The 12,178-nt window shown below is 45.2% G+C and overlaps 1 protein-coding gene across 1 annotated transcript in view; it reads left to right on the plus strand.

The window, feature by feature from the left end:
- DOP1B (DOP1 leucine zipper like protein B) overlaps positions 1-12,178 on the plus strand; it is a 96,376-nt gene that overhangs the window by 29,160 nt on the left and 55,038 nt on the right. The window contains 7 exon segments of the mRNA XM_033125078.1: positions 2,541-2,730; positions 4,627-4,725; positions 5,059-5,182; positions 6,880-6,989; positions 7,224-7,338; positions 10,175-10,295; positions 11,743-11,862. Coding sequence (XP_032980969.1) covers positions 2,541-2,730; positions 4,627-4,725; positions 5,059-5,182; positions 6,880-6,989; positions 7,224-7,338; positions 10,175-10,295; positions 11,743-11,862 — 879 coding nt within the window.

The following is a 12,178-nucleotide window of genomic DNA, read 5'->3' on the forward strand; positions in this document are numbered from 1 at the left end:
CCTTGTGACATGCTGGGGACTTAGGGCACACGGCCTGTCTCACTCGCTTGTCTCAGTTGAGTTGATCAGCGACTGTCGGTGGTGGTAGAATGAGCTTGTGTTTGCAAAGGCACATGAGAGCAGCAGCCAGAGCCAAGGAGGAAGCATGGTAACTGGAATGGTTTGGGTGTTGTTTTGTTTCTGGTTGTTGGTTTGTTTCGAATAGAAAATATTAGCATTGTGGACACTAAATTGTGCACACTAATTTTGAAATTTCACACCAGAGATGATAAGAGTAATTCTTATTTAGTAGAAAGTTGCTTTGCTTTTAACCTATTTTCTTGCTCTTTACTTTGCTCTCCATAGCAAAGTCAAGAGCAAGAAAATAGGTTAAAAGCAAAGCAACTTTCTCTCCATAGCAAAGTCCTGTCAAAAGTGGCATTTCCTGAACTCTGTGGCATCATCTAAATTTTTAATAACCCATTAATTTTCTTTCAGAATAAAATGAGACCTAAAGCTGCACTTATTTAATAAAGAAAACTAGCCAGTATACTCTGAATATTGAAGGAGGGATAGCATATGTGGCATTTTCCAGGCTTTGTGACAGTGGAACCCCTTTTCTGTGGAACAGCCCAAGTGGCCAGTGTCCCATGGAACATACTTTGGGAACACGCTGCTGTAAGCCAAGGAGGATGTGATAGTGTGTGCCTGATAGTGTTTGTGATGGGTTTTATCTAAGCGCCGGTCTTCTCATGAGAGGGATCCTGGAGAGAGGAGAGCACTCCTGGGCTTCCCAATCTGTTGCTGTAGAAATCACTTTCTAGCTCAGGACCATCCTGTCCGCTCAGGGGACAGCGTGACCCGTCTGCCCGAACGACTGTAACTGCAGCTGCTCACTGGTGCTTCTGCCCCCAACTAGAGCCTTGGCTGCATTGCTTTCAGAGCTGGGTAAAGAGAAGCTCTATTTGTGTACTCAGCCGTGAGGGAAGACCGGTGGATACCTCCAGCCGCTAACCCTTTCTGGGTGCTTTTCCCACAAGCTGAGCTGTTGTTACTCATGCGCTATTCATCTTTGTTTTTCTTCTGAGAAGATGAAACCATGCATCAGTTGCTACAAATATTTTATGAGACAAAGAGGTTCAGAGTAGTTTTAAGGAGAACAAAATTCATTTTTAATATAAAAAGGTAAGTAGACTTTTTATATGAAATGTTCTTATGTACACTGAACTGACTATTGAAAAGTAAGCTGAAGACAGTTTGGGTTGTAATAAAGGGGGAGGAGTGGCATGCATCTGACGGCTTTTTCAAGTGCCAGCTGTGTATCAGACGTTCATGGGGCACCGGGGACACCTCAGCAAACAGCCGACCTGGCTGCAGTGGTAGGCGTTAGGGCCTGAGCACCGGCTCAGGTCTCCTGTGTTGCGTTTCTACAGGAGACAGGAGACTCTCACGTCCTCTCACAACATCTCCCTCCCCTTGCATACATACCTCACGGCGGAATGCTGACCCGCACAAAGGTTAAGCTTGTCCTGGGGACTATAGCCAGGAAGCGGCCACAGGACTTAGACACCAGAAAGCTGGGTCGTCCACTACATTCCCCTGGACTGGTCCTTTTGTGATTGTTTTCAGTCTTCATGGCAAATCAGAAGCATCTGCGAAATGGAATCCTTTCAGAGTGTGAGTCAGATCACTCATAAAGTGAAACCCTTTGTGGGGATTTGCCTCTGCTGTTTTACTGACAGATGCTCACCCGGCCCCGCCAGCTTTGTCTTCAGTGTTGACGGGGCAGGTGCCCTAGTCAGCTGCAGGTGCAGCACTGAGCAGAGAGGGGCCTGGCCATGGTCAGCGTCAGTGGACAAACAAGCCCTGAGCTCTGATGATGCTGCTTCTCTTAAAAGACATACGTGCAGTTGCGGATGTAGTGTCAGGAGAGAGACCTAGGTAGAGATAAGAGGCGCATAAATGTCAGCATCAGCAGGACTTGCTGGAGCGGGGGCCTGCGTAGGGAGGTGCTGTGGGCGGTGACAGGGAACACCGCCCAGGCTCTGTGGGACTTGCAGTGGAGTGGGCGGCCCGGGGGAGTTTTGTCCCCGGGCTTTCTGAAGTCAAATGTCACATTTTGGTCTGTGCTCAGGGTAGGAGTGCCTTTATCACCAGTTAGGTGTCCAGTCTGTCACATCAACCTTTCTTTTCCTTTTGGCGTGTTAATGACTCCTTACGCTGTGATGCAAAGGCTGACCTGTTCGTCCCATCCTCTACACCCTCCTGTAAGTAGTGTGGCGTCCGCGGCAAGGCCACAGGTGGAGATGGATCTTGGTGCTGCCTGTTGGCCAAGAAGTTGCGCCTCTCTGTGACATGTTTTAGCACATCAGTTTCAGTGACAGTAGCAGGCGGACAAACACAGAAAGACAAGAGGTGCCAGCAGCTCAGGATGGTGAGGACAATGGTGTTTCCACAGCCAGGGAGCATGAGCTGAGGCTTTTGTGAAGAGTTCGCGGAGCAGCGCAGTGACATGGACACCTGTGGAAGGTCCCTCACGCTCTGTGATCTCTCATCCCCAGAACAGACACTCTGCTCCTAAGACTGTCCCTGGTGGTCGGCAAAGAGGTGTTTTACGCGGCCCTTTGGGGCAGTGTCCTGGTGAGCCCGGCCGTCCGCCTGCCCGCCTCGCTCTTCGTGGTGGGCCACATCAGCAGGGACTCGCCGGGCAAGGAGCAGAAGTACATGCTGGGGACGGATTACCAGCTCACGGTGGGTGCTCTCTCCTCACGGGGCTGTGGAGGGCAGTGGGGCGCGCAGCACGCGTGGTCACTGGGATTGCCAAGGGACATCGGGGAGCAGCGCGGAAATGGAGTCAGAGTGTGTGTAACGATGAGCTGCTGAGCCAAATGAGGAGGCGTCACCACCGAGGAAACCCAAGATGGTGGTGCTTGTTTTTAACATGCATCATGATTTATATATTCAAATAAGTGTTGTTCACACCCAGGCAGAGAGAGCCCTTCTGGAGGCCTCGCGCTCTTCAGGAATGTGCTTAGTTGTAAACGGCATGCAGAGAACCTGCCAGCGAGACGGCCGCTTTTGCTAAAATCGTGTTTCCTTCCCTGCCCTGGCCCACTGCCCACCGCCTGCACGGGAGACTCCGTTGCCACTATCTTGGTCTTGCTCCAGCCCTCATCCTCTCTGGCTGCTCTCACACCTGGATCGTCAGGGCTCCTCAGGTGTCCGTCCCCAGGCTCTTGGAGGACAGCTCTCTTCCCTGCATCCCTTCTCATGACCTTAAAAAAGGGGACCGTCCCAGACCTTTGTCTCTTCTCCCCAAACTTCCCTCGTGTGTGTTTAATGGCCTGCTGTCTATCGCCATCTAGTGGTGTACCCGCGTTCCACCTTAAAATGTCGAAAAATGAATTCTTGGTAAGGAAGTCGGCAACTTTGTGTGAATTACTCACCTGTCTAAGTCCATTTCTCTTTGCAATGTGGGGATAACATATCTTCCTCATGGGTTCTCTGAGGATGAAGTGAAAAGATTGATGAAAAGCACCTCCCACGGTGCTTACGAGCTAGGACACCCTCATAAGTTTACTCCCTTCTCTCCTGCCCCAGCAGTACCACTTTGTCCTTTTCTCTCCATTTTCACTGCCCTGCTTTAACTTCTTATATCTTGCTTCTGGATCATAACACAATTTCTAACCGGTTTCTCCCCATCCCATCCTCTACCCAGCCCATCCTTTTTGATTACAAGGAGATGTGCTTTTCTAAAGCATAGCTTTGCTCATACCTATACTGAGCTGGAGAAGTACCTGGCTTCCTGTTGCCTATGGGTGGAGTCCAAGCTCAAGAGAATTCCAACAGTCTGCTCCCAACCCGCCAAATGCCTTCCTCTCCCGTCTCCACTCCCAGAGCTGACGGCCCAGCCTGCTCATAAATCTGTCATGTTGTCTTTGCTCCAGCCCATCCCCCTCACAGCCCATCTCTTCTTCTCCACGGGTCTCAATATAGATGCTTCCTGCCCTTCCAGCTCTGCTTTCTCACAAAGCTTCATTGTTTCCCCACGTGCAAGATCTGAATTCTCAAAGCTTTTTATTAGCATTTGTCTTACTGCTCTCATCTTCTGTCATGCATCTGTATTATACCTTCTGTACTTAGAAAAGACACTTGAAATTGGTACTAAATTGGTTTGGAATCCATTTGACTGAATGTCTTTGGAGTTCGAGTTTCACCGAAAGTTCATATTGGAACCTAAAGGTGTTCCTTTCTAGGATCATAGAATTTAGGGTCTCAGACCCCAACCATCTGGTCCAAACCCCTCCAGCTGTCAGACTGAACAAGTGAGAGTTCATATTGGAACCTAAAGGTGTTCCTTTCTAGGATCATAGAATTTAGGGTCTCAGACTCCAACCATCTGGTCCAAACCCCTCCAGCTGTCAGACTGAACAAGTGAGGGCTGCAGCTGACCGTCTTCCCGATGTGCCCCCTAGCGTCTAGAACTAGAACCCAAGTTTGCCACATTTATATCTATTGTCCTCTTCCTCATGATTTAATATGGTGGTTCCGATTCCCAGGGAAAGTTACTTTCATTTTTATGACTAAAGAGTAGCCTGATGTTAAATGCATTGGGAATGAAATGTTCTTATCGTTTATCATTTACAGATAAAGGCTTTATGTGCCTCACTGTTGGACTCTAATGTTCTGGTACAAAGAAACAATCTGGAAATTGTTCTCTTCTTCTTCCCGTTTTATACCTGTCTGGTGAGTCGTTCGTGTTCTTCCAGGGAAGTCACTGGGCTGGGGTAGGCGGGATAGGTCTCGGCTATCAGTCTTGGGAAGTGAGCAGCCAATTGCTGATCACCACTTGCTTTCAGCCAGTGAATGGTCCTTGTTCATTTTTGTGAGGATGGTGTTTGTGTAGCAAAAACTGAAACGCTTCTGTCCATGGGCCAGGTGCACAAACAACCCATTTTGAGCACCACCTTTTTAAGTAAAGCTCTGTAGACTGACTGGTAAGGAAAAGCTACGTGTCAGAAGGTCAGTGGCTTATTTTGTCATCTCCCTGCACTAAAGTTTTCTCTGTCCTCCCAATAGGATTCCAGTGAGAGAGCCATTCCCCTGCTCAGATCTGACATCGTGCGAATTCTCTCAGCTGCCACCCAGACCCTGCTGAGAAGAGATATGTCTCTAAACAGAAGACTTTATGCCTGGTTATTAGGTACTGAGTAGTACGCAAAAATTGCAAGTTGGAGTGAAGCCTTTCAGTGCTGATTTTTGGAGTAAATTTCAGTCTTGCTGGTATATTTCTGAGTCACGAGGTGTAGAAACATAACACTGAGTATGGCACTGGTCAGCTGAGTTCTGCCTGCACCACGCTTGGGTTACTTTGCAGCTGTTACTTTAAAAGCAGGGACGTAATACATGAGATTTTTAAAATGCTAACTGAATTCCTTTTTAAGAAGTTTGAAATACCACAAAACATTGTAGCTAAACCTTATTTGAGCAGAATCCAGTTGCTATGGAGAAGTTTCATGGGATGAGGGCATGTGAGAGAAAACCCACCAATGTGGCCTGTGTGTGAAAGGTTTGCATGGATGGGAATGTGTGTGGCCTTAGATGTTTGGGAGCTACGTATTTGGATAACTTTGGGAGAGCAAGAGAACCCAGGGTGTGTGTTGCTGTGTGCATGTGCGTTGGTGTTTTACAGCCTGTAAACCTGCAGGACAAGAACCCTTGCCTGGTAGTTGGAAGGCTTCCCAGGGACAGAGTCCAGGAAATCACAGGCTTAAAGGGTAGAACCTTCATGAACTTGATCAATTCCCATATTCATGTACCTAAGCAAAGATGGTGTACAGAGCAGCTGTAGAAAGGACTCTGCAGCTGTTTTTCAAAACTGTTTTTCTAGAGCAGTTTTAGGCTTACAGCAAAATTAAGAGGAAGTTACAAAATTAAGAGGAAGGAGCTTTCCCATACCGCCCCCGCCCAGGCACAGCCTTCCCCATTGTCAGCATCCCGGCCAGAGGGACACATCTGTTATGACCTGCAGTAACACATCATCGTCAACTCACAGTCCCAGTTGACATTGGGGTCACTCTTGGTGTTGTGCAATAGGTGGCTTTGGACAAATGTATGACGACACACAGCCACCATGAGAGTATCACACAGAGTGTTTTCACTGTCCTAAAAACCCTCTGCTTCATAGCTTTTTTTAACCCCCAACATGCAGATCTTACCGCACCAAACTCAGGACGTCCTCTTGACCCTTTCTTCCCTCTCATCCCCTGGTTATAAAACTTGCAGAAGTCATCGCATGGAAGCTTACGAAGGATTTAGAAAAGAATGTTTGCAGACTCTTTCAGCATTTTTATCAAAAGGATGATTTTGTTAAATGCATAGTAGCTCCCTCTTAGTGAGGCCAGACTGGCTGTGTACAGAGGGGACCCAGGACCTCAGTCCAGCATCAGCTCCGACTCGCTCGGCTGCGGCTCCAGGAGCCTCGGCTGCTTTGCTTGTATGGTGAGGCGCTGTCCATCCCCTGAGGATCTCACAGATTTGCCCAAAATGAGGGCATATCTATGCAAATGCCTTGGTTTTACATAGTGCCATACAAATAAAGACTGGTTTTTAACCATGGTCCGCGTTCTGCCAGATTCTGTTAATCCCACCTGTCAAGGACAAGTAGGCTGAATTCTCGGGACAAACTAAATTGGTGGCTGTTGAGATGGAATTCCTCCTCTCTGATCCTTAGCACACCAGTCAGGAGAAGGATGTGTGGCTTGGTCTTACTGTAGCTGGTTTTGTTTTCTGTTGGAGGATTATATTTTTAGAACTATCAGAGCATCAGACCTTTGCACAGTATGATGTTCTTTATAAGTATGGATCTCTTTACAGCTCATGGTGCTTGTTCCTTTGTAGGTTCAGATATCAAAGGAAATACCATTGTGCCGGAATCCAAAATCTCAAATTCTTACGAAGACCAGTCCTTGTATTTTTTTGAAAAATATTCCAAGGATCTTTTAATTGAGGTAAGAAGCGTTTCTGGAAACTCAACCTCAAGCCGGGCATTCCTGATCATGTTTGTCAGTGTGTTTCTTTGTGGGACTTCAAAATAGACATGACCCTTGGTACACGGCTGGGAAAAGTCTGTGTACACACTTTGTGCTGTGCGACTGGTTTTCTTTCTGTCCCAAAGAACAACCAATAATCTCAAATTTGACTACATACAATATCCTAACACGTGGCACTTTTTTTTTTAATAGAGTCTGGCTGAACTGTTGCACCAGGACTTCTCAGATGATGACGCAGAGGAACGCCACCACGCATACCTGAAGCCTTTCCGCATCCTCGTCAGTCTGCTTGACAAGCCGGAAATAGGTACTTGGTAGAAACCTTGTTACACATCGTATGCCACATCCGGATTTAAAACATGGCGAGATACAGTCAACACATTGTCTTGAATATAATTTAGTCTTTGGAATTTCAGAATCTTGAAGTACTTTCTTTAGTTATATTATGCAGTTCAGTGACCATATCTGGGGACCACTTAAAAGTTTTGCACAATAACTTGAACATTTTTGTTAGAAAAATCCCTTTGAGCTCCTGTTTGCACAGCCACGTACGAGCCTGCAGAGCACATGCAGTCCTGACTTTGTAAGGACGTTTCTTCAATTGAGTCATACTTCCAATGAGCTTGGATTTTATTTTCCAGAAAAGAGGGGATACTCCTCCATCTTTTTGCCTTGTGAACCTGGGCTAGCCGCTTCTGCCATTTGGGCCTCAGTCTTCTGTCAAATGAAAGGGGTGAACTAGGCTCTGGTTCCTAACGCGTCCCCTTTTACACACTGTGGTCCTGTGAGCATCGGCTGAGAAAAGTGAGCTTCTCTCCTTCACTTTAAAAAAAATTTGCTACAGTACGTATCTATTCACTGAACAATCTTAACATCTAATCACGTGAATGCCATAAAGGGAAAGAAAATCCCTGTCTTCTCCCTGCGGCGTCAGCCTTGATGGTGTCTGAGTCCTCAGGTGTGCCCACCGCCTGGTTGCTGTTTCCTTGTCCCTCTGGCCTCAGGATGGAGACCCTTTGCTTATACATTGAGACATAGGCATGGAACATCTTCCATGTGGCAGGGATGATCTAGACTCGAGGTTTACAAAGGGGAGAAAGTTTCTGGTCAAGTTAGAAGGAAGGGAGACTCTGAGGTCCTGGTGTTTTCAGTGTTAATAATAACGGCTGACATTTTTTTTGAGCAATTATTTTGTGCAAAGTGATTTGCATACATCATTTAATATATGTCTCCATATATACCTCCAGGCATCCAATAGCACTGAGATGGGTTTTCTTACTATACCCATTTTATAGATGGAGACTAAGGTTGGACAAGGGTAAGTCATTTGCTTGAGGCCACCCTGGAGCTGGGATTAAAACTCCGTCTGTTTGACTCCAGAGCCTAAGTTCTCTTTGACAAGACGTTGTGCTTACCTGATTGCACTCAGACGTCAGCATCCCCGAGATGTTACTCATGGAACACAGATGAACTTGGCATTGCATGGCGTGGGCAGCTCTAGCTGCTCCTATCCAGAGTCTCAAAGCATGAAGCGTTTGTCACTCCAAGCTCCGCCCTTAAATGCTTCCTAAAGGCACTCGTGCCTTGCGCAGACTTTTCCTCTCATCTCTCTCCTCTCCTCCACCTCAGTCAACCAGCGATGGCTTCACTAGATTTTTCTCTTAGTGTGGAGTGACTGAAGCTCTGAGAAGCCATGGTTTAGTCTGAAAACAAATGAAATGAGTTATGTAACTGTATTGGGAGCTTGCTGTGTAACTTGGGGAAGTATTCAAAGAAGAAAACGCAAGTTAGCATTTTGGAGATGGGTGTTTTACATCAAGGCCGTGAGCCTTGGTGAGCCAACTAAAATGTTTCTGCCAACTTGGGCTCAGTATGGGTCATATTTTCTGGAAGGGGATGAGAGGCAGGCTTCTAGCCAGTCATTAAGGTCGTTGAATTTGCTCTATCCGATAAGTTAGTTGTCCAAAGGAAGACATACTTGAGAGGCAAAGGAGCTAGAAGGCAAAGGACCGGCATTCTGTCTTATCTGCTGTTTACTCCTAGGCTTCAGCCACTGCCTCATTTTCTCCTCCACTAATCGGGCAGCAGACTTGCCTTGCTTGTAAAAAGTACAGTGGTACCTCGGTTTTTGAACATAATCCGTTCCGGAAGACCGTTCAAGTTCTGAAACGTTCGAAAACCGAGGCACAGTTTCCCCATAGAAGGTAATGCAAAATGGATTAATCTGTTACAGACCTTTAAAATCAACCCCTAAAACTGCAAATTTAGCATGAATTTTTACTATCTAATGATACCATAGATCCATAAAATTTCTGGCATTAGTAAACCGAAATGTTCGTCAACAGAGACATTCGAAAACCAAGGTACCACACTGTATTCGGCATTCTTACTCTGCAGATAAAATACATGTGGGACTTATCATAAAGAAAGCTTTCTCAGAGACACATCTTTTGTTTCTGTGAAAAGAAAGCAAAAAAGATTAATCTGCTGATGGCTTTTTACACAGATGTGCTGATAGAGCTTTCTGTTTTCATCCCTCTATACATGGGTAAGAGTCACTCCCTTTACTGCCTTATGGTTACTGTTTGCGGAGCAGAAATGTCTGGCCACCTTCCACCTGCCTAATTGTCCACAATGCATCTCTAACGTGCCGCGGGTCCAGTTCTTTTGTGCCACCTTCATAAGCCTTTCAGGATTGGTGTTACTTCTTTAGTGGTGTCGTAGCTCATGATTAGAAGAACTGCGAACAGGAGCGGTGGCCTGCTCTTTCAGTGTCTGTATTGAGTAATGTCTCTGGCCAAGCAGCTCATGCACATTTAAAACCCTGCACAAGTGCCCAGGCTCCACCTGGCAGAATCCGCCTTGGGCAGGTCACTTAACTTCTGCCTCAGTTGTCTCATCTGCAGTCAGGACCGCACTATACGTCATATGGCTGCTGTGAAGATTAACTAAGTTAATAGATATAAAATGGTGGCATTTTCTTGGACGTTACTCCCCCAGCTTAAGTTGTCATTATCACAACTGCAGTTTATGTGCATTTTAGACTATATAAATTGTCTACTATATATACAGAGTTAATTGTATGTTTCACGTGTGTGACATTTGTTAATCTTTTTTTCTGACCGTTTTCTTTTTACTGGCAGGGCCTCAAGTGGTTGGGAATTTGTTTCTTGAAGTCATCCGGGCCTTTTATTCTTACTGCAGAGATGCTCTCGCCTCCGATCTTCAACTTAGCTACACTCAGAGTGGAAATTCGCTGATAAGGTATGACCTCCAACTTTACACTCTTCCTCCCTTCCTACTGCCATGATTTTTTTCTGTTTACTGTAAATTGTGAAGTGCTAGAGAAAGGGGAGAAGCGGCATAGATGATATACGCTCTTAAGTCAGTCAATGTGAATTGACTGTTCCCTGTTGGATACTGTGAGGCGTTTAAAAGGCATTTGATGTAGCCTCTGCCCTAGCCTGCGGTGGACAAACCATATTTAGCGATCAAGTATGAAAAGTCCAACAAAGCAACTGGATCTAGATTACCTAAGTAGTGAGTTACAGGGAGGAGCGGAGGTAGGAGGGGATAAGGTCAGGAAGTGGAGCCAGGGGATGTGAGTTCAGGAGACTAGTAAGAGGGGAAGGGGAGAGCAAGGTGGGGCCCCCCAGGGCACGCGTCCAGGACCCTGCAGGCAGAGTGCGCTGGGTTTGGGAGACCGCACACATGTTGACTTGAAGTATATATTATCTGTCAACCCTGTGTTTTCTTCTTTTTAAAATAGTATAACTTCTTCCTTTTCACGCTACTCTTGATATAATTTCCCTCTGCCTGAATTGGCAGTGGATGTATTGAAAATTTAAATCAGTTGGAAGATTTTTCTGGTTTATTGATTGTTAAGTGTACTGAGTTCTTAGTGTTTGCTTTCTTCTCTCAGAGTCGTTTATTGTTTTTCTGAGTATGAAAGTAATTACATGCTCGTTGTAGAATGTACCAATATTTGAAGGTTATCAAGAAAAAAGATATCACTTATAATCCCACTGCCCTTCAGAGAAAAACATAAAATATTTTCATTTCTTTCCAGACTTCCAATGTATTTATATATGTATGAGAGAGAGAGAGAGAGAGAGAGAGAGAGAGAGAGAGAGATGCCTATCTTTTATATTTTAAAGATAGAATTACACTCACTAGTTAATTGCCGGTTTTTTAAAATGCAAGTTGTGAGTAGCTGTACTCTCTTCCCCAGTGGAATATAATGGTTGCCTGTGATCCCTCAGTAAGGATTTATCACTTATTTAAGAAATGTTTGTGCATATGTCTTTGTGTGCCTGTGCAAGGATTTCTGTAGGATAAATCCCTAGAAGAACTTTCCTGAGTCGTAGGAGATGCACACTTAATGCGAGCCGGATTTCCCCCCTCAACGGCTGCACTGGATTCTTCCACCAGTAGGGTATCTAATTACCTACAGTTGGACTAAAGCTGCTTTTCTGTGTCACATTTTTTTATGATAGGTTTTAAGCTTATTTCTAAGAGAACATATCAACGTAAATACTGTTTAGGATGACATTATGCATACATCAGAACAGTAATATTTTTATCTTTGAGTTTTTCGGTCTCTCTAGAAATATGTTGTAAATGGTAAAATGAATTTGTTTTTCAGACATGGTGTTCTTGTAATGCAGAGTTTTTCACAGATACATTTGTGAATACCCCTCTTCCTTTCCAGTGCAATGAAAACAAACAGAAATGCCTCTGAGATTGTGAAAACGGTGAACTTGCTGATCACTTCCCTCAGCACAGACTTTCTCTGGGACTACATGATGAAGTGTTTTGAGGATTGCTTTAGGTAAGTATCCAGTTCAGGGTAATGAGCATTTAGGAAGGATGAAAGGGTTTCATGGTTTCGTAGCTGCTTATTGTGGTCAGATTATACATAACTGGCTAAAGTTGGGTGGTCTCTGCTGAGTACACGATTAGAAAGAATTAGAAAAAATTATAATAGAATTCAAAACATGCCATTAAAAATGTTCCCATAATCTTTGCCTCATAATTCCGAAGGTTCTTTATTTATTGAAGTCGAACTTTAGAAAATCCTCTGTATTTTCTCGTTACACTGATGAAATCCACCTTCTTCGCACAATTCCCTTGGAAGCCTGATCTGT

This window comes from Rhinolophus ferrumequinum, chromosome 2, assembly GCF_004115265.2.
Source record: "Rhinolophus ferrumequinum isolate MPI-CBG mRhiFer1 chromosome 2, mRhiFer1_v1.p, whole genome shotgun sequence".
In the NCBI taxonomy this organism is placed as follows: domain Eukaryota; kingdom Metazoa; phylum Chordata; class Mammalia; order Chiroptera; family Rhinolophidae; genus Rhinolophus; species Rhinolophus ferrumequinum.